General features: G+C 32.7%; 1 protein-coding gene across 1 annotated transcript in view; it reads right to left on the bottom strand.

Annotated features, from left to right (window-relative positions):
• Window positions 1–4792: 4792 nt before the first annotated feature.
• Window positions 4793–24045, bottom strand: part of Prp16 (ATP-dependent RNA helicase l(1)G0007) — a 31243-nt gene continuing 11990 nt past the window's right edge. Inside the window, exons 4-8 of the mRNA XM_072532599.1 lie at window positions 17817–18116; window positions 13991–14397; window positions 13166–13469; window positions 9197–9625; window positions 4793–5454 (exon numbers count right to left, since the gene is read on the bottom strand). Coding sequence (XP_072388700.1) covers window positions 5051–5454; window positions 9197–9625; window positions 13166–13469; window positions 13991–14397; window positions 17817–18116 — 1844 coding nt within the window. The 3' untranslated portion in view covers window positions 4793–5050. The remainder of the gene's footprint in view (window positions 5455–9196; window positions 9626–13165; window positions 13470–13990; window positions 14398–17816; window positions 18117–24045) is intronic.

Below are 24045 nucleotides of genomic sequence, written 5' to 3'. Positions count from 1 at the left end.
CATTTATCTATATTTCTAATTCCCTTCTATATACGATATTTTATTTTTGTAATATCTACTTGTTATTGCTAGGGATCGTTCACAATGGATCATTTGATCCTTTTTAATATTACATTTAATTGTTAGTTTTGTAGAAATATATTTTTTAAAATTATTTTTAAGACAAAAAAAGTTTTATGGGAAAACTGAATAAAGTTTCTAAAAAATGTATGTGTATGTTTTCCCATTTCGTGAATAGGAAAAATTATAATTTGAGTGTTTCATTGTAAATTTTAATGTAAATTAATTGTAAATATTATAGAGGTAAAAAAGAAATGATATGTTCGAAACTAGTTTCTGGTCTCTACTGGATATTGCAATTATAGTATACTAGCTGATCCGCCTAACTTCGTAAAGCCTTAAAATTAAATAATGTATCAAAGTTCATTAAGCTCATCTTTCAAGTCTGTTAAGTGACAGAAATCTTTTGGTAATGAAATTAATCCGGTCGAGATGTCAATAGCGACTTCACCATTTCCAATTATCTAACAAATGCTTCGCGAACACAATTATTGCACTTTGATCTTCTTGCAAAAACACTCACATGTTGTTTATCAATTGTAGCGTCTTTACATGCCGCCACAAATTGGATGTTAGAAATGCGTTTAGATCGCTCAGAGCAATTAATTATTAAATAATAATTAATAATTATTAAATAAGGAACAGTCTGACAATAGAATCATGGCTATCATCACTTCACTTTATTTAATAAGTATTGTTACTTTCTATCTATTTTAGGCGCGTGTAGCCGTAGTATAAGAAATGTGGTTCAAGAATGTGAAAATACGGGAACTTTGTAGACACCAAAACCAATTGAGCATCGTAAAAGTATTATTAACTCGCTTGATCAATTTGACAAAAAAGCTATAAGAAGAATAATCCGCGAATTCGTTTTTCGAAATGAAATACCCACAATAGATAAAGTTCTGAGGATTGTTAATGAAGATTCGGTTTCCGGGTTTGCCTTTCTTTCAAATACTTCTTTGCCATAATGTCTCCTGTCAGGATATCTTACAGAATATATACGTGAGGCAATAGTGGCATTTTGGTGACATTCGAAATAAACTCCAATCATATCATACAATTCTGCATGTGATATACTCATCACGAATTATTAGTACTGATAATTAATTACCAATATTAATATCTATTGAAAACAGTGCAATCTTCAATATAAAACTTCGTAACAATGTTTCGACTGCTGTCAATAAATAAACAATATGAACTCCCCGTCAAATTCATTGTCGTAGCCTACTTAGTTTCGAAAACACTATTTTTAATCATATGAAATATCAATGGTCAAAATAGGAATCAACATTAAGATTCTTCTGCTATAAAAAAATTTGAAAGTACCTACTGACTTATTTTTTAATTTAATTTATAATACAGGGTGAGTCAATACTATACTTACTTATGTTTATGCGTTTTTATTCATATCTCGGGTTCGACAAAAGCTATTAACATGCGGTTTGCGCCATTTTGTTACGAATTTAATCCAGTTCCATTATAATTTACAATAAATAGGTGTTTCCATTAAACATTTTGAAGAAAAACAAATTTTAATTTTTTCTATTCGAAAGTACCCTCTACCTATGACAATTAAAACTATATGCAATTGTTTTATAGTAGATGTAAATTAATTCATCCACACTCTTTCTAATGACACTAATTTCGTTAAAATCGGTTGATCCAAACCAAAGTTATAGGTATTTATCCACAAATACTTTCCCACTCTCCCACACCTTTTATTTTAAAAAATAAAAAAAAGTAATTGAACAATTTGGTGCAGAATCTAGGCCTCTTTCTAGTTTACTTATTTAACACTTGGTATAATTGGGCATATTTCACAAAAAACTGGTTTTCAAAGTTTTCTTCACAGGTTACGCCCCCTAGCGGTTAACCCAGAAACTTAAAAGGTATTTCCAGCGATTTCTCTTGGCCACTTTTACTAAGGATTTTTTTCTCCTAAAGTTATAACATGAATAGTTTCTGATATACAGCCGAGAGATCGGCTTATTGGACCACTCGGTACATGTTCTTCACTTTCAAGAAAATTTTAAAATAACCAAATTTTCAGTAAAAGGAAATAAACAAAAAATTTGTCACATTGGCAGTGAAGATGGGTTTGTTCCAGAAGCGCTGTGTGTGTTCAAAAAAGCGGGTGCAAAATCAAAAAAGTACCATGAAGAGATGTACGGGAAATATTTTGAAAACTGGTTCACCAGTATAACTGCCCCGATTAGAAGAAACCCCCGTCATCGTATTGGACAAAGCGCCTTATCATTCCAGAAACATGAACAAATCCAACTACTGCTTCTAGAAAGGCTGATATCCAAGCGTGGCTGAAATTAAAAAACGGGTGTGGCAGTCCAGTGGGACTGCCGGTGGAAGTTACACTTCTATACACGCATTCGCCGTGACAAATTTATTTGGGAGTCAATCTGCACAATCATTACATATGTAATGCTATAGGTAAGACATAGCAGAAAGAGAAACAGAATTAATAACAACTTACTAACAATTAATAAACAACTTTTGACCTGTAATAGTAAATGAAGGATTGAATCAATATTTTGATGAAAATGTATATTTTTATTTTCATATATATATGAAAGGAGTTGAATGCAAAAATTTTTTTACACATACTCTGCAGTAAAATTCATTGTTTATTTTGTTATTAATATAATAATGCAATACAAATTAAAATGCAATTTTCATAAGTATTTAAAAATGACAATAATATACATAAAAAAATACACTACAATACAGTGCAACATAATTCAATATAATAATACAATACAAATTAAAACGCAATATTCATAAGTATTTAAAAATGACAATAATATACATAACTTTTCTACTTACGCATATATGTTTAATTTACCATGTAATAATATTAATAAAAAATCCTCCCCGACTGGGAATCGAACCCCGGTCTCCCGCGTGACAGGCGGGGATTCTGACTACTATACTACCGAGGACATGACACAAACGTATTTCAAAATTGACAGTTCTGGATCATACAGTGATTTATTGAGATTATTATTTTGAAATACAAAAGACTAATATAATTATGAACATTTAATAAATAATACAAAACATATCACATAAATAATAATATTAATAAATATTTTATTATATAATAATATATGTATATATATATATATATATATATATATATATATATATATGTATATATATATATATATATATATATATATATATATTATATGTATATATATCTTTATATAATATATATAATATTAAATTATATATACAAAAGGAACATTTTTATATTCGAGAGAGGAAGAGAGAGAAAATATATCTTCTGTCTCTCTCTTACTCATTATCTTACATATGTAATGATTACACAGATTCACTCCCATACAAATTTCCAACGTGGAGCGCGAGTATAGAAGTATAACTTCAAAAGTAAGAACTAAAATACCAAATGGGAGAAAAACAACTTAAAATAATCTGCTATGCAGACGACGCAATACTTCTCTCAAAGTGAAGACGATTTACAACGTATGCTGCACCAATTTAATATAACTGTCAGAAAATGTATCATGTTAATTTCCCCACAAAAGACAAAATGCACAGCAAATTTACTAAGCTGTAAATTGGAGCTGGAAGGTCAGATAATAGAACAAATGATGGAGTAAAAATCTAGGCATCACATTATCTAGCTACGGAAAGCTCGAAACCGAAGGGGAAGATCAAGTGTATAAAGCAAAAAGAGCCGCAGTCTGCCCGAATGAAACAATATGGAGAAATAAAAATATCGGGAAAATAAAAATTATATATGAAAATAAAAATATACATTTTCATCAAAATATTGATTCAATCCTTCATTTACTATACTCCTATTACAGGTCAAAAGTTGTTTATTAATTATTAGTAAGTTGTTATTAATTCTGTTTCTCTTTCTGCTATGTCTTACCTATAGCATTACATATGTAATGATTGTGCAGGTTGACTCCCAAATAAATTTCTAACGGCGAATGCGTGTATAGAAGTGTAACTTCCACCGGCAGTCCCACTGGACTGCCACACCCGTTTTTTATTATTTCATCCATAATCAGGTTGAACAATAGAGAAACTCAGTGAATCTCCCTATTTTATCCCATTGCCAGCTTCAATAGGGTCGGTTAATTCTTCTTCCACTTTTACTTTTATTGTGTTGTTTTGGTAAATATTTTCGATCTTTTTTATTATTCCTAGAGGTATCTTTCTTGCGTACAATAAGTGGATAAAATCCTTTAATTTGACCCGGTCAAATGCCTTCTTAACGTCCACGAAACGTAGATATGCCGGTCTGTTGTATGATTTCTCTTGTACTTGCCTCATTATAAATATAGCGTAGGTGCATGATCTTTCCAACCTGAAACCTTGTTCTTCTGCTAGTGTTATAATTTCATTCAGTGTATTTGTTATCACTTCGGTTGTTTATTTTAGTGTTGTGTTTAATAAATTAATTCCTCTGTAATTTTCCGGGTCCGATTGGTTTCCCTTTTTGAAGAGAAGTATTAGGTGCTTGATCTCCATTCTTGAGGAATTCTATTCTATTCTAATATAATAGCTAACTTGTAACTAATAATAAAAGTATACTAACCTTCATCGACAAATACATCAAATCTGGAGTATTATGGATTGAATTTTTCAGACAAAAGTTTACTGGAGGCAATTTTACTACTCACCAATATACCAGTAAGAAAAAAGATATTGATGACGATTATTGAAAAAAAGTTTCTACGAAATTTATATTTTATTTTGCAAAATTTTACACTAACAAAATTGACTATGACACTTTTTTACAAAAATATTTTGTATTAATTGCATCAAAATATACACTATATCAACAAAAATAATTTATGCCGATAAATAATAGTTTATACTGATAAAATTCATATATATATATATATATATATATATATATATATATATATATATATATATATATATATATATATATATATATATATATATATATATATCGTCTATTTGCTTATTACAAACCAAATCTCGAAGGTGTTCGTCTTGGGGTAGCCCCAGCAGTAACAATTTCTTGGCCTTTGTTCATCGCCGCCACCTTCTTCTCCGCCGCTTCTTTTCGTGCTTTCATTTCTTCTTGTGCCACTTGCATCTGATTTTCCATTTCTAATAAGTGTTCTGCTGCTTGTTTTTTCTTGGCTCGCCCCGATTTTCCAGTCTCTTTTAGAGAAAAGAACATTGGACCAAGCTCAGCCAACCAGTGTCCATCAACCGCTGTCACGCACTGCATGTATTCTCGGGCAGTCATCACCAACTCGTGGTAAACTACATAGTCGGGAGTATTACCTAAACCGAATAATGCTGAGGTAGGATGTAAGTGACAGGGCATTCCTGTCCTGCAGTTAACGTATTCACCAATACCTGAAAAAAAAAAACCTTTACTTTAGTTCAGTTTCTTTTTCTTGTCGTTTTTATTTTTTTTAAGTTAATGAGTGACTGTAGATGACAATTGATTCAATCTTCCGTGAATGCGTGCATGCGACGGGCAAAATCACTAGTAATATATAAAAAGGAATATAAAACGTAACTTAAAAACATCACAAACAAGAACACAGATTAACAGAAAATGATTTATGGCAAAGTCACGGTAATCAGTTCAATGGATGTTCTGCAATGAAATGTTCTCCAATAGAAAATTGGAGAGACGATCTTTAGACACTACCGCCTAGTGTGTGCCACATAGGTAAGAAGTTATAGACTTAAGAGGAATACCTCTGATTTCATAATAATTTAATTTGTGGAGAAAAATGCCGTGTGAAACGCAGTCAAAAGCCTTCGAGAAGTCGCAAAGAGAAATTACTATGCGATTGCCGTGTTCAAGCCCCTCAATCACCTCGCTCACAACATATACCGCGTTGGTGGTAGAAGAGCACTTCTAAATCCATATTGTGAGTTGCTAAAATAATTATTGGACTCAAATAGGAATAAAATTGTTGTTTGATAACCTTTTCAATCACTTTCTCGAAAGTATAAATACTGCTTAGGGGTTTGTAATTGTCAGTTTTTGAGGAATCACCTTTTTATAGATAGGTAATACTTCAGTTGATAGAATTCAATTAATAAGATGAGTGAAAGATGTTTAAACTATTTGATCAGTTTCTTTTAAAATCCAGCTATTTATTAATTTCGTAAACGTTCCTACAATTGCAATTATTAAGAGACTTAATTATTTGAGAGATCTCTTCCACAAAGGGACGAAAAAAAGGACTTGCTCGGAAAAAGATAATTACTGTAACTGAAGATTACGATATTAATAGTGGGAAGGGATGTATATTGTAATAAAAATTGATTTATTTCGTCTGGAGGTAGATTAGGTTGTACCGAATTGGATATTGTACTGTTTCTTTCGAAATTTAATATATTCCAGCAGTCTCTTGGTTTATTACTGGAATTAGTAATAAAATCACAGTAAGCTATTGCTTTTAGCAATTTGTAATTGCCGAATATATTCAAATTTTTGTTCTTTATATACTTTGAACATATCGAGATCCATAGTAGCATATGCAATGTGTTTACTAAGGGAACTAGACTAGATCTGTAAGACTTTAATTCGTTATTCAACCATTACACGGGTGTTTTTTCAACAGTTTGTCGTACTTTTTTTGGTGGAAAATGCTTTAATATTACGTTGTTTGAGGTGTGGTTAGAAAAAACCAAACCCAACCACCTTCGTACTAGCTAGTGCACGTTTAGGCATCTGTAAACCAGAAGAAGTAATAAACCGTTGAAATTTTTGATTAGTGTCAACAATTTTACATGCTCAGAGCCAATACATATAAATTAAGCTCGATGGTCAGAAAAACAAGGTCCAAATAAGCCCACTCTGTAAATATTTTTAGAAAAAATTGTCATACTGTCGATGCAACTGCTGGACTGAGATGTGATTCTGGTATAATCGTTTATAGTTACTCTTAGACCAAGACCTAGACCAAGAGATATTAATAGATTTTAAATATCAAAAGAAGAGACAGATTCCATTGAAAATTTATATTGAAATCACCAAGTACGATCAGTTTGTCTGCTTTACTAAGCAAGGACCATGTCATCATCATCATCAACCTGTATGCGTCCACTGCTGGACATAGGTCTCCCCCAGCTTCTTGCCTTGGTCTCCACTCTAAAATACGTTTTGTCCATCGGTTGTCTGATAATCTGGCAACGTGTCCTGCCCAATTCAACAGACATCCAACATCTGGCGCTCCATAGCCATCTGAGTCACGCGAATCTTATTAACTACCTTTTTTGTGAGTGTTAATGTTTCCGCTCCATAAGTGAGTACAGGTAACACACATTGGTCAAAGATTTTCCTTTTGAGGCATATGGGTAGATCCGATTTAAATACATAGTTTAATTTACCAAACGCTGCCCAGGCTAATCCTATGCGACGTGGGAGCTGGTTATCTCTGCCCAACCGAACTTCTTGTCCCAGGTACTTATACGATGTAGTCCACACAATATCCCTTCCATCAACAGCAATATTTCGATTTAGCACCAGATTAGTCATTATTTGCGTCTTGTTCATATTAATCTTTAGTCCGACCTCCAAGGAAGCGTGATATAATTTTTTAAACATTATTATTTCATCATCCATACGATCGGCTATAAGGACGATGTCATCTGCAAATTTCAAATGACTGAGCTTCTCTCCATTTATGTTGATACCATGCTCGTTCAGATGTGCCTTCTTACAAGTATGTTCTAAAAGCGTCATGAATAGCTTTGGAGAGACTGTGTCTCCTTACCGTACTCCTCGCTGTATACAGAATTTACTTGTTTCTTGTTCAGATAGTCTTACGCTAGCTGTGGCATTTTGGTAGATATATTTGATTATGTTAGTGTAGCGATGGTCTATTCGGCATTCTGTCAATGCTTTTAACATTTTCTGACGGCTTATGGTATCGAACTTAGTCGACAAATATCAGTGCCAATGGTTTTTTGTATTCTGCAGACTTCTTTATCAGGTTGTATCCCGACCTAAATCCAGCCTGTTCTCTAGACTGATAGAAGTCTTATTTAGCATCCAGTCTTTTTTTGATATTTTTTGTGAAAAGTTTATATATGTGTGAAAGCAAACTGATAGAACGGTAGTTTTTTAATCTCTTATGTCTCCTTGCTTGTGTAATAAAGTAATGAAATTGAGAAAGAGTTTTTCCTTGGTAGATGCATTTGGTGAAAAGCTTGGCCAAAGTATGGATAATTTTATTTCCACCTAGTTTGATCGCTTCGATCACTATCTCTACCTCGTCATCGCCGGAAATTTGTTATTTTTCATTTCTATAAGGACCATGTAACATTCTCAAAATCAATCGAAAACAGGTCAATGTTACCCTTATCAGATCTGAACACAGTTAAAATATTGCTTGTTGTTGAAGGTACATAAATTGCACAAAACTCTTGCTCTACATTATATTTATTTAGATTAAGAAAAGAATACATAAGAATTGCAACTCCACCTTGTTTCTTTTTTACCCTACAAAAGAAATTAGCTAATGCAAAGCCGAAGATGTCAATTAATTTTAGGTTTTACTCAGTTTGTCAGTGCTCGGAAAAACATATGACGTCATAGAGATTTTGATCCGCAAGAAAAGCATTGATCATATATCGACTTTATTTGAAATACACTGTAAATTTACATGAAACCTGTCTACCGTGGCTTGTCAAATTAGTTTATTTTGATAAGAATTTGTAAAAGTTTCTAGGTTTTTTCTCTGACTTCTTTATGCACTGAAAATTTATTTTGAAGTTAAATCTCCTAACTGCAGCTTCTTTTGGACAAATATTAGGTCTGTAGACTTCAATTTTATCGAAAGAGAAAGATACCTTATATATAGAGTATGTCAGTTCTATGCCATTCAACGCAGTTAAAAGTAATATCGGCGTTAAAAGTATACTGCTGTGAGATAATTATAATGTATTCTAGCGGCGTGGATAAAGTTCCGGAGCGAGTGAAGCGCCTATATATAAATATAAATTAAATTGTAGAAGTTAGTCGAGCAAATAAATTTGTACGATTACGTAATTAAATCTTATAAATTAATTGTGTTTTTAGTTTTAGAAGACTGTAAATAAAATAAACATTACAGTGTTTAACAATATAACTTACCTTTTAATCTAGCAGCTTGGTGGAAATACGCTGAGCAGATACATTTCCTAACAACATCCCAATCAGATCCACAAGACCTCATCTCTAGCTTTTGCTGAATTACTATATCTTTTAACTGTTGTCTCACTTCTCTGACTTTTCGCATCGCTTTTACGTGAATGAAATGTTCATTGCACCAATGCGAGGAATAATTATTTTGCTTCCACTGATTGTAAACGTTGAGGAAAGTTAAGTGATCGCTTTCAGGTACTTGAAATTTTTCTCTAACACTATCTGCTTCTTCTTCTCTCCCTTTAGGACGGTAAAATATCGAAGGTACTGATAACATGGAAACTACAATAAGTATTTCGGCTGTACAACCCATTTGTGACGAAACAATTAACATCTGACATTGCGGGGGGTCCAGAGGAAATTCTGCCATTTGCCTCCCTAGAAATGAATAGAACGTTACTATTTTTGATATAAACTCAGGGTTTAGCTCATATTTATTTAAATTTAAAACAATTCTAATTTCTATTAGTTTGTGCAATCATTTGCTTTAGATTTTATGCTTTTTCCACAGTACTCTAAATTCTTCTTCGATACGATTAGATTCATTGTATTTTATTTTATTTTATAAAATATATAAAAATAAACTAATTTTACACTTAAATTGTAGTAGGTATATTCCCAACAAAAATAGTAACTTTTATTTTATTTTATTAATAAACAAGCACGGCACTGCGTTTACTGTTCCATGTAGTGCGTGGTCGCGCAATGTGTCGTTACAGTTTTTCGTGTCGGATTTATTTTTTACACACGCGCGATCCACCACTCTGTCGGTAGCCCGCAATAAGAAGGCTATGCTTCCAAAAACCCAAGTGACTACTTCACTAAAAGTAAAAAAAAATTTAAATAAAATTAACTAACCCATAAATCCAGAACACAGTTTGTTGCGAATAAAATAAGCTAACATCAAACGAAAATACAATTTGACTGTACTAATACCAGGTTCACCAATTATATTCCCTGAGGATCCGTTTCGAAAATCTACTACACTTCCGCGGTCCGGACACTCAGCACTAAACCATGCAGTGGCGTAACCGGGGGGGGGGTCGTTACCCAGAAACACTCCAGTAGTTGTAACTCCTCAGATTATCCTGGTTACGTAATTGAAACCAGGTAACTAGGCCACCTCATTTAGAGAGGGGTATGAAATAAACTCAAGAAAAAAGATGATTACAAAGCTATTATATTGTCTTTTCTCCCGTCTTTGTTTAATAAATTTTTGCGGCGTAATTTGTATCCGAAACTTCTAATATCCGGCAGAAGTTAACAAACAAGTTTTCCCTTGCATTGTAAGGGAAAATGAGATAATTGCAACGTTTTCTGTGTCCAAGAGGAAGCCCAAATGGAAATATGCAGCTTCATTATCAATAGTGGACAGAAATTGTTTTATGTTATCAAGTATTGCAAAGAATCTTAGAAGTACTAAACCTTTGCTCAGCCATCTTAAGTAGTTATGAAGAAGCAAATCGTCAAACTGAGCATTAGTGTCTTCTAGGAATGATTTGAATTGACGATACCTCAACGCTGCTAAATCGATGTTAAATGAAAATATCCAACATCAACCTCAGTAATCTTTAGTTTTATTAAATACAATAGAAATATTATAAAATTCCACAGAATGGTTACTATGTCAGAAATATGCAAATTGAAATAATGTTATTATGAAATACAAAAGAATTTCAAAATTTGACATACAAAAGAAATTCATTTTATTACGGTTCTATTACCTGAAAGTTTGGAAAAAACATTTTAGTTTTATTATAAACTGGTTTTATAGGTACGTCATAAATATGCAAATTAAAATAATTTTAGTGTTCGGTCAGCTTCCCTATTGTAGTTTGCTAAAAGATTATTTTTAGGTAGGTACTTCGTGTAATTTTGGAAATACGTTTAGTCGAAACATATTGTTTAGATTACGAGTATTTCTCTCTAGTTTTAGTACTGTGCATTTTAAAAATGTAAAGATATTTATATATTTAGATTTGATAATAATTTTACACTATGATTTTATTACTATATTTTGAATTTAACGGCGGTCCACAAAAAAAAAACAAGCTCACGGTCCAGATGCGAACCGCGTTCCATCATTTACATTTAGTGACCCTTGCTCTATACCACTTCCGTATGTACTCTTCTTCTTTGTCAACCATTTTCCATCCACTCCTGAATGTAGGTCTCTCCCAATTGCTTCCATCTTTCTCTATCTTGCGCCAATCTAATCCACTGTTTGCCTGCCACTGTTCTTATGTCATCTACCCATCTTTTTTGAGGTCTTCCCGTGCTTCTTGTTGTCGTCCTTGGTCTCCATTCTAGAATTTTCCGTGTCCACCTGTTGTCATTATATCGGGCTACGTGACCTACCCAGCGCCATTTCATTTTTGCAATTTCTTCCACAATATCCCTAATCTTCGTTCTACGTCTTATCTCGGTGTTTCTAATCTTGTCTCTTAGTGATATTCCAAGCATGATTCGTTCCATTGCTCTTTGCGTTGTTTCTAATTTTTTAGCAGATTTTTTGGTAAGGGCTACTGTCTCCAAGCCGTAAGTACAAACTGGTAGTATGCATGTGTTATACACCTTTTTCTTTAAGTTTACAGGAATGGAGGTGTTTTTCAAGATATATGCTAATTTGCCGAAAGCGCCCCATGCCAGTTGTGTTCTTCTTTTAATTTCAGCATCTTGATTTGGTTTTCCTAGTTTGATAACCTAGATATACATAATGTTCAACATTTTCTATGGTATGATTTTGTATTGTTATATTTGTCTGGTCTCGGCTCAGTATTTTTGTTTTGCTGTAGTTCATTTTTAAGCCTACCGCTCCTGAAACTGCATTTAATTGTTGTAACATATCATTTAGTTCTTGGATATTGTCGGCTATTAAAACTATGTCATCTGCGAATCGCAAGTGGTTTAAGTATGATCCGTCGACGTTGATACCCTTATTGTTCCATTCTAGTTTCTTAAAAATGTCTTCTAGAGCAAGGGTAAATAGTTTGGGAGAGATGGTGTCTCCTTGTCTTACTCCCCGTTGTAGTCTTATGGGATTAGTTTTTGTGCTTTCGTCCAGCTGTATCTGCATGGTGGCATTTTCATATATGTTTTTAATTATGTTAGTGTATGTACTCTAGTCTCTTTAAAAGAAAAGGCGACAGTTTTAAAACAGTTAGTATAAGACGGTCGAAGCGTAAATTTGTATTTTGCGCATGCATTAGTCATAGCCGTTTAGGTAATCCAATACCTACTTAATATTTTGTTCTATACTCCATTCGATTAGCTCGGGAATTTTTTGACAGATTCATTGTCGAAAACCTACAACACAACAATTCCTACTTCTCAGTATTAATAGCTCAAGTATTATACTATTGCAGACTTCTTTCGTTAAAAAAAGAAGAATTATTCTAAATAGTGGAAGTGTATACTAAACCCATCAAATTTTGGGTAGTATATATTTAAAAAATATATTTTAGTTGTTATAATTTAACATAACTATTTATTATGTGGTGCAGATAAATAAATATTGATTGTCAGTAATTCTTAAAGTTCTATTTTATTTACTATTTAGTTTGTTTACTATTAATATTGGCTATGAGTACGTGTGCTTGGTTGTATAGTAATTTCTAGCCACTTTTAGTCTATCAAAAAGTAACTAACTTCGCAAAAAAATAATTACTAAATTCACTAGACAGTTCGGACTGGGAATAGCGAACCGAGTATAAGAGAAATTTGAATTTGTTTATGTGTATAGTTTTTTCTCTATGAAATGCGTAAGTATGTATGCTGTATTTTGACAAACAATTGAATTGTAGACCTGTTGGATCTTTTAAGTATTAAATCTATTGAGACAATTAAAGAAGAGTGACATAACTGTAAAACCGATCTTTAAAATTATAATAAAATGACTTAACGTCCATTGTATATTACCTAATTTAGTCAAAACTCCAGTGTGATCAAGTGCTCCTAATATCCATAACTGATATAAAGAATTCAAAATATTGTCTTGTGGTGGTGGGTCCATAAAGTGAAACTGTAGGAGATCCTGAACGCCTAGAGATTTTAACAATAATACAGTATTGGCTAAGTTCGTCCGTTGAATTTCTGGAACTGTTGTAATTAACAGCTCGTCTTTATATTGCCTCTCTGTATATAACCGAAAGGCTTGTCCCGGTCCTGTACGGCCTGCTCTTCCCGAACGTTGGTTGGCGTTTGCCTGACTGATTGGATAAATCTAAAATAAATATATTATTAAATACAAATTGAGCCAATATATAATGTAAGTTATTTCAGGGTTGCCTTGTTTTCGTGAGTTGACTTCTCAAGTTTTCCCATTGGGCAAGACTTTTATATAGCGGATAAAGGAGGGAGTAACTGCAGTTAGTAGACTATAAATTAAAATAAAAACGATCTCAAAACGACTAAAATCTAGTGCAAACAAATATATAACAATTGTTTGAATGCGAATATTTTTTATTAAAAGCGTTATCAGAATGTTTTATTCTTAAATATGTTTTTAATTATGGAATGGGAATAATTTACTGATTGTTTCTTTATAAACAGGAGAACAACTCACATATATAAGGCAAAATAAAAAAAATAATCAACATAGTTGTCATTCAATAAGGGATTAATAAATGGACTCAAAATGTCTCATTTTATATTTTTAGTTTGCTTTTTGACTACAGCATTTTCGCCTGAATTAATACTTTCTACATACGATTTTTCACACTTAACATCTTTATATAAACGTACCTGTAAAGCATCCATACCAATACGAGGATTATACACCTTAAGTTTGCAATACCCAGAATCAATAACGAAAATAATTCCGTCAACGGTAAGAGACGTTTCTGCTATATTAGTGGCGACTACACACTTCCTATTTCCTTCTGCAGACTTTTGGAAAATTTTAGCCTGTAAATCAGATGGCAACTGAGAATAAATAGGTAAAATAGATAAATCCGGAGCATTGTCTATTTCTGCCAATCTTTCGGCAAGAACTTCACACGACACTTCGATATCCTCTTGACCTGGCATGAATATGAGAATATCTCCTGAGGGGGGTTGAAGGTGGATTTGTAAAGCTTGTTTCACAGCAGCGTCTACGTAGTCTTCTACAGGATTCTTGCTAAATAATGTTTCTACAGGAAAGGTACGACCTGTGAACACAAACGAACATTAAGGAATAAAGAAAAAATCCACTAAATTCGTTAATCTAAATTTTAACGTTAAATGCTTAATTCAATGATTATAATATTCTCCTTTAAGTGCCGTCTCTATCACAATGGAGGTTGGCGGATGTGGAGGGTTCGGTAAACTATCTGTGGTTAGCTATCATATAGATATTCCCGTGTTGTGCAATGCAATAATATAAGCTCTAATAAACGCTACATGTTTGTTATTTTTCTTTAAATAATTATTGTATTCCAATTTTTGATGATTTTATTCAAATATTAACTTTCTGTTTTGTTTTACGATTTTTTTTTCTAAAAATATTTGGCCCCAACTCTTCTATCAACTAAACATTCTGTCTAATCTCACTGTCTAATTTCACTTATTTCAGTTCTATTTTCCGTATTCCTCTCCGTTATATTCTACACCATAGCCATATATAAAGTGTATAAGATGTCTATGTTCTACTCCAAAGTACATACAAAATATTTGTCAGTTGGCAACTCTTGACTTCTGTCATGTAGAGACCGACCGATTAATCGGCTTCGGCATCGGCTTCGGCCACCTTCGGCCAATATTTAAACCTTCGGCCTAAATTCGGCTTCGGCCGAAACAAAGCCGAAGGTTTTGCCGAAGGTGGAATAATAAAATGCTCTGTCAGTATACTATACTACTATACTATAGAAATGAAATAATCTCTGAACAATATGCTTCGGCGAGTCTTTGATAATTTGAATAATATTTACACCCTATTTTATACCCTTAACTAAAACGTTTTACAAACTTTCAGGTCAGGTAGTAGGTAGGATATAAATTTTAACAATAGGCCAAGATGTCTCAAAGATCATCATTTGAATATTTCTCACGTAGTAAAATTCTGATAATAATAATTTTATTGTATTTGTTAAAACTCACGATTACTGGTGTTTTGACTAGATACCTAAATGGCAAAACATCGACCATTGACTATAAATGTTTCGACTTCAATGTTTTTTAATGTTATTTATTTTTATTATCGCTTCTATTACCAAATAATGTATAAGTGTTTGACTTTTTTATCTCATAATTTCATATTTTTGTTTACCACTTATCAAGTAATAAAAATATAATGCACATTATTTAAATTTTTAACATATAATAGGTATATTTTTAATCACCTTCGGCTTCGGCTTCGGCTTCGGCCGAAGGTATCCTACAGGCCGAACTTCGGCATCGGCTTCGGCTTCGGCCAAAAATATCACATTCGGTCGGTCTCTACTGTCATGTCAGTTTCGTTTCGGATATAGAAGTGAGAATACTTTTTTTAACATTTTTCATATATTTAAAGAGCAATTTCAGTCCCAAAATTCATTTATATTGTACCGCAGGAAACGAAGCCGAAAAAGCACTTAAAAAATTACTAGGCGCTATTTTTCAACAGGAATATCTGGGGGAAGTCAATAGAAAAGGCATAGCATCTTATTATTTATTAAAACTTAAGCAAAAAGCGACTTCTTTCATTCATTTCAATATTGTGAAAAAACTACACATTCTAGATGAAAATATTTACAAGACAATTTCTGGAAAATAGTTGCTATTTAAAATAAGATTTTCAAAATTAAAAAATGTTTATAAACAAAAAAGTTATAGCAAATTAAAACCGAAAGTAAGCAATTTTTTAAAATTGTTTATAATTATTAAAATAAACAATAAAAACATTTAAAACACATTTTACAACGTGCGTCTTTATGTAGTTACTATATTTGCGAATGATGTGCCCGATCGGTCGAGTAATTTTTAAATAATTCTATTAGTTTTAAGAGAAAAACGGTCATTTTAAAACGGCTGTAGTCTTTACAGGTGCTTTGTCAATACTTGAATGGTTTTTTTGATCTGATTTTCTTCATAAGATCTCAAATTTTCATGTTTTTATATTAAGTTTTAATTGTTGACTTACAAATAATTGATGCAGAATGAAGTGACTGATTTTTGGCCTTATAAACAATTTTATTATTTGCGTTGTTTTTACATTTACGAAAAAACAAAATAAACGATCTAAAAGATCAAAAAACACATCTTAAACACAGAAAAACTTTATACGTCCAATAAAACCGGAGATAATTGTATTTATTTTTATGTCACAACGCAATTATTTATAAATATTAAGAGCCGAAATTAGGACATTTTGTCAATGAAGTGGAAACTGGTTAAATTTCTTTAAGTTTCCTGGGGTATTGTTTAAATCTCTCTGTGGTACATGTTTGCAGTTGATAACATTTTATATATTTTTGGGAAATATCTGTGGTGAAATTTTGGGAAACATTCGTTGGACTTTCCGAGTTTGAATTTGTATCAGCCCAAGTATCTGATGAGGCTGGGATAGGCCGAAATGAATCATAACACTTTATTGATACCGATTCGAGCACGGGAAGTCCAACGAATTTGTCCTCCTAGGCCATACATTTGGCCATTTAAATCAACAAAGCGATAGCAGCTTTTGCTAGAAGATTTATTCTTTTACACATTTCGCATAGCCCAGAAGACAGAAAACGATATTATTATATCGTTTTCGTTCATGGCCGCCAAAGCAGGTGGCGCCTCTGCACGCTAACCACTGCTGTGGTGAAATTTTGGGAGACATTCGTTGGACTTTCCGAGTTTGAATTTGTATCAACCCAAGTGTCTGATGAGGCTGGGATAGGCCGAAATGAGTCATAACACTTTATTGATACCGATTCGAGTTCGAACACGGGAAGTTTAACGAATTTGTCCTCTTAGGCCATATATATATATATATATATATATATATATATATATATATATATATATATATATATATATGTATATATATATATGTATATATATATATGTATATATATATATGTATATATATATATATATATATATATATATATATATATATATATATATATATATGTATATATATATATGTATATATGTATATATGTATATATATATATATATATATATATATATATATATATATATATATATATATATATATATATAGTTTATCGACCACGTGACCTTCCCCTTGCTCATTTAGGTCACGTGGTCAAATCCGGCCCAATCCGGTCCCAAGAGATGCAGGGACTGCTTTGCGTCAGTTTTCTCTTTCGCACTGGGGGGACAACACGACGCTGTATTGCAACGCTCAGTCTATTTGTATTATATGTCTATGGTAGCTAGAATCTTTAATGTAATTTAACTAATTTTTTTAATAATAATTATATTCATTTAATCCTTGTGTCGATATCTTTAATTAATTTGAAATTATCATGTTTGAATTACTAATATATTGAAAACCATTTTTTTTTTAAATATTATTTTTTAATGGATTTATTAGAGGAACCAGCTGAAATAAAAAAAAAAAAACGAAAACTAGTCAATATTGTTAGTTACTCACCTGGTATCGTAAATGTTGGAACATTTCCAAAAAACATAGAAAATTTACTACTGTCCATTGTAGCCGAAGTAACAATTAATTTGAGATCATGGCGTCTGGCTACTATCTCCCTCAACAAACCAAAAAGTACGTCAGTACTCAATGATCGTTCGTGAGCTTCATCCATAATTATAGCACTGTAGTGGTCTAAATCTGATTCACGTAAACTTTCCCTTAAAAGTATACCGTCGGTCATGTATTTTATGACAGTCTTTTCAGAAGTGCAGTCTTCAAAACGAATGGCGTAGCCCACCTCGTCGCCTAAAACACAATTAAAATAATTCTCACTTATTATATTTGGTATTTGCAACATTTTTTCCAGATTGTAAATTGGTAATACATAAAAGGGTCAAACAAATATTGCATATGTTTAAATCTTAATTAAATATCTAATTAAAGATGGGATTTTGTGTTGCTGCTTATTATTCTGTCTAACGATGTGTATCGCCTCGGTCCCGTCAGCGCTTCGTACACACGCATTCCCACCACAAGTTCCTCTTTCATCTATGTGCGCTACAGAAGATGGAAGGCCTTCGACCGTATAAAAGAGCAGCCACCGCACGAGACAGAAGAATTCCGACGGAGTATTACACTGGCCCTAGGGTATTGACTGAAGGCCAACCGCTTCTGCTAGAGTATTGATCTGTGGCAGACCTATTATTTCCTGTATCCGAGTACTGATTGTTCACCGTCCGTTCCTCGCCGAGTGTTGATTGGCCCGTTCCATCTCTATTCCTTCAACCCATTCCTTCCCGTCTGTGTGTATATATATATATATATATATATATATATATATATATATATATATATATATATATATATATAAATATATATATATATATATATATATATATACATCCTACTATCATTTTCGCATCGATACATTATGCTTTTCCCATCAATTTAGCATCGTCTTGCAAAGTAGCATCTGTATATCGATGCTACTTTACAAGATCTCAATAACTGTTTTCCTGTACTTGTTACAAGAATTTTAACCATCTCATTGATTAGAGTTTTGATACCGTGTTGGTATTTTAAAATATCCGCTTTCTCTTTTTATCCCTTACTGAGTTATATAAGTTTATTCCAGAAAATGTTTGAGTCTAAAATGATGGTACAGTGAAAATATTATATATATTTAGTTCAGGGTTTTACCGTTTACTCGCTGCCATTATATACATGAAAATGTATATCCCACTTTTATTATCAATCATTTTAGCATCAGAAATTTGGCATCGCTGTTGAATATAATATTGCCCACAACGAAATAGTAAATTTAAGAATATATATATATTTTTTTCATCCACAAATCATTTTGGAATCATGTTTGGTTAAAAGGAACGGGTTATGATATATTGCAACTACCTATTGTATCTTCACTCCAATTCGTCCAGTCGCGACGTACAGCCCCTCAAATGATAGGATTTAACCAATAAAATACAATAAGACAGAAAAATAAAATAAAGCAGCATGTCAAAAAGGCCCTAATTATATATCTTCGTTTCTATAAGTCCAATCGTGACGTACAGTATCTCAAATGACAGGATTTAACCAATTGAAAACAATGAAATAAAAAAATGAAATACAGCAATATGTCCAAAGGGCCGTAGTCACGTATCTTCGGTCCTATTAGTCCAATCGTGACGTATAGTACCTCTAATGATAGGATTTAACATAAATAATACAATGGGATAGAAAAATCAAATGCAGAACAATGTCAAAAGGGCCTTAGTTGTGTATCTTTAGTTCTATTAGTCCAATCATGATGTGCAGTACCTCAAATGAAAGGATTTGACAAATAAAATACAATGAGGTATAAAAATTAAATGGAGTAGCATGTCAAAATGGCCTTAGTTATGTATCTTCGGTCCTATTAGTCCAATCGTGACGTACGATACCTCAAATGATAGCACTTAACCAATAGAATACAATGACATAGAAATCAAATACAGCATCACGTCAAAAGGGCCTTAGTTACGTATCTTCGTTTTTAGTGGCCCAATCGTGACGTACAGTACCTCAAATGATAGGATTTAACCAATCGATTACAATAACATAGAAAAATAAAATACATCAGCTTGTCAAAAGGGCCTTAGTTATGTATCTGCGGTCCTATTAGTCCAATCGTGACGTTTCGTACCTCAAATGATAGAATTTAACTAATAGAATACAATGAGATATAAAAATTAAATAGAGTAGCCTGGCAAAAGGGCCTTAGTTATGTATCTTTGATCCTATTAGTCCAATCGTGACGTACAGTATCTCAAATGACAGGATTTAACCAATTGAAAACAATGAAATAAAAAAATGAAATACAGCAATATGTCCAAAGGGCCGTAGTCACGTATCTTCGGTCCTATTAGTCCAATCGTGACGTATAGTACCTCTAATGATAGGATTTAACATAAATAATACAATGGGATAGAAAAATCAAATGCAGAACAATGTCAAAAGGGCCTTAGTTGTGTATCTTTAGTTCTATTAGTCCAATCATGATGTGCAGTACCTCAAATGAAAGGATTTGACAAATAAAATACAATGAGGTATAAAAATTAAATGGAGTAGCATGTCAAAATGGCCTTAGTTATGTATCTTCGGTCCTATTAGTCCAATCGTGACGTACGATACCTCAAATGATAGCACTTAACCAATAGAATACAATGACATAGAAATCAAATACAGCATCACGTCAAAAGGGCCTTAGTTACGTATCTTCGTTTTTAGTGGCCCAATCGTGACGTACAGTACCTCAAATGATAGGATTTAACCAATCGATTACAACAACATAGAAAAATAAAATACATCAGCTTGTCAAAAGGGCCTTAGTTATGTATCTGCGGTCCTATTAGTCCAATCGTGACGTTTCGTACCTCAAATGATAGAATTTAACTAATAGAATACAATGAGATATAAAAATTAAATAGAGTAGCCTGGCAAAAGGGCCTTAGTTATGTATCTTTGATCCTATTAGTCCAATCGTGACGTACAGTACCTCAAATGGTACAATTTAACCAATAGAATACTACGACGTAGAAATCAAATACATTAACACCAAAAGGACCTTAGGTATATATCTTTGCTCCTATATATGTTATGTCAAAAGAGCCTTAGTTGCGTATCTCCGGTCCTATAGGTCTAATCATGACATATCGAGCCTAAAATGATAGGATTTAACGGAGATAATACGATGGTGGAGAAAAATTAAACATGGCGGCATGTAATAACACCTTAAACTGGCAGCAATAAAACGAATTAACGCACAGAAGTGTGTGACATATTACGTGACAGGATTATTAGCGAATACCATACGATTACGTCATGCATATCTTTGCATACGTCCACTTTTAGTTAACTACTTAGTATGTATTCAGTACTTTGCTTTACGGTTGTTGAGGCATGGGCTCTTAAACAGAAGAATGTTAAAAATCTTGAAAGCTTTGAGATGTGGTGCTACCGCCGTATACTAAAAATAAGTTGGGTGAATAAAATTACAAATGAAGAGGTAATACGCAGAATAAATAACGATCCAAAAGTTATACTGAATATAAAAAAGAGAAAACTTGAATAGTTTGGCCACCTGATGAGAGGACAAAAGTACACATTCCTACAAAATATAATGCAAGGAAAAATCCAAGGACGCAGAAATCCAGGCCGTATAAGAATGTCCTGGATGAAAAATTTAAGAGAGTGGTTTGGCTGTACCACTAACGAATTATTCAAAACAGCAGTAAATAAAATTAGAATCGCCCTAATGATATCCAATCTCCGATAGGAGAGGCACTTAAAGAAGAAGATATGATAAACTCGAAAAATCTCCAACGTCCACTGTTAGACATATGCCTCCCGTTCAGTGCACACATTTACTGCTCCTTGACGCTGTGATGAGAGTGAGATAGGATTTAACAAATAGAATGACAGAAAACTAAACAAGACAGTGTGTCAAACGTGGAATGCGTCGCAGAACGTGAAATATTAGCGTAAAATATCAGTTGAATAATTCCTGCTGGTATTTAGTCTAAGCTTACTTCTTTTCCCCATTCAAGCTGTTTCATAGCTAATTCTACTTCCTCTTTATAGTGCTCTGTTCATCTGTTTTGGTAAAACATAAAACAGTTGTTTCAGATATCTTTATCGCGTTTCCTTTTTTTATCGATGAATATGCTGTCGTTTTCATCTTCTACTATTTCATATGGAGCTACACGATTAACAATTCCAAATCAAGAAAACACAAATAACACTCAGAATTATATTATACAACTAATAGTCGAAAAATGAAGAGCAAGAGATAGATAATCAGACAATTAAGATCAGCGCTACATGATGCACGCAATTCCACATTTGAACACTACATTAGTACATTGTCTAAAGAAAATCATTCACTATGGATAGCAACAAAAACACTTAAAGAGACCTGAACAATACAACCCACCAAATAAGAAAGATGACGTTAGTTGAGGAAGATCAGACCAGGAAAAAATGTCAACATTTTCAGAATACCAGATAATAATAATCAAGCAATAGAACACTGAAAACTTTAGTTTTTAACTGTACGCCCGTGAATGACTTATTATTTTTTAAATAACACTTAATATTGCACTTTTTTATTGTATTTTTTCATCTTTCAAGATAATTCTTATAGGAATATATTTATTTATAACATACGGTCTTATGGTCTTATTACGGCTTTAAGATTATACGACCTAAATGTATCTTGTACCGCACTGCTAATTGAGAATTATGTTTGTAATGCGATAAGAGGTCCGGATATACGAGACACCAGTGACTCATGCCGCACTGATAAAAATCCAACAGGAATCTGCATTTCTATAAAAAAAATTGATTAATTTGTTTTGTGTATTAATTTAGTTTAGTTTAGTCGAACAAGAGTTGCAGTAACAGATTTTTCTAAATATAGAATGTAAACCATATTTCCAATGCTTTGTGAAAGAGAACCAGTTTATAATATTCCGGACGACGTAATAACACCTTATTTTAGAATATTGGTCGTTGAATTGAAATCATTGTTCAAGAAACGAATTATTCATGTGCAGATGTTTTACTATAAAAACATGTAAAACCAAAATCTTGATTAAAGAAGTTGCAACCAGCTACTCACGATGAAACTTAACCCCATAATTGATTTTACAAGTGATAAAATGGGTCGGCAAAAGACCAGCTTTAATCCTTACAACATTTAAACATAATAGTTGTATCTTGGTTTAATCAAATGAAAAGAAAAATTATACACAAGTACTAAAACCACAAACTATTCTCGATTATAACTTGGTGAAAAAGAGTGTTGATTTTAGTGATCAAGTGGCTTCTTACCAAAGCCCAATACGCAAAATTCTGAAGTGGTACCGGAAAGTGGCAGTGGAATTAATATTTAATGCCGCATTTAATACCGTAGTAGTCTAATGCTAAGTTGCTAAATAATAGAAAACGTAAAAAAAGCGACAACCTATCCTTATGTTCAGACTGGAGTTCGCGAAAGCATTTGCAATTAAAGAAATGTTGTAACCCTCACGACCAGTTACACCCAAAAATACCATCTCAGGCAAAGCGATGTAGATAATACAAAGAGAAGAAAGTGTACAAGATGTTACAAACTTTTAAGAAGAAGCATGACTAGTAGAAAGTTAAAACATACTGTGAAGAATGTGATGCATATGATACTGCAATATGTCTAGTGTGCTTCATTGAAGCACATTAAAAAATAATTTTTCTTATACAGGAACTATTATTGAGTAAAAACGTATTGTGCCTCAAGTGGCCTATAGTATTGGAAGTCGTAAGTTGATAGTTTCTAGTAGAACGTTTTTATTGTTAATTACCTCCGTAAAAGTGAGTTATAGTATTTATAAAAAGATGATGTAAATAATATGCCTTCGACATCTAAAAAAGCTAGATGTGAACATAAACGTAGATTTACCACTGCTGAATTACAATCATTGTTAGAAGCATCTGTCGAGGACGATGTAGATTAAATGAATGATGGAAGTGACTCTGATTGACTCTGACGAAATATTTGCACAAAGTCGTTCAGAAAAATCGAGGATTGCGTTTTGGAAAGAGACAACACAAACAGAATTTAAGACTTTTCTCGGACTTATGTTCCATATGGGGACAATTAAGATGAACCGTCTGAATGAGTACTGGAAAAGTATGGGTAACTTCTATAATAGTGTTG

This window comes from Diabrotica undecimpunctata, chromosome 5 (assembly GCF_040954645.1).
Source record: "Diabrotica undecimpunctata isolate CICGRU chromosome 5, icDiaUnde3, whole genome shotgun sequence".
Lineage (NCBI taxonomy): Eukaryota > Metazoa > Arthropoda > Insecta > Coleoptera > Chrysomelidae > Diabrotica > Diabrotica undecimpunctata.
This window is presented reverse-complemented; position numbering and strand designations above follow the sequence as displayed.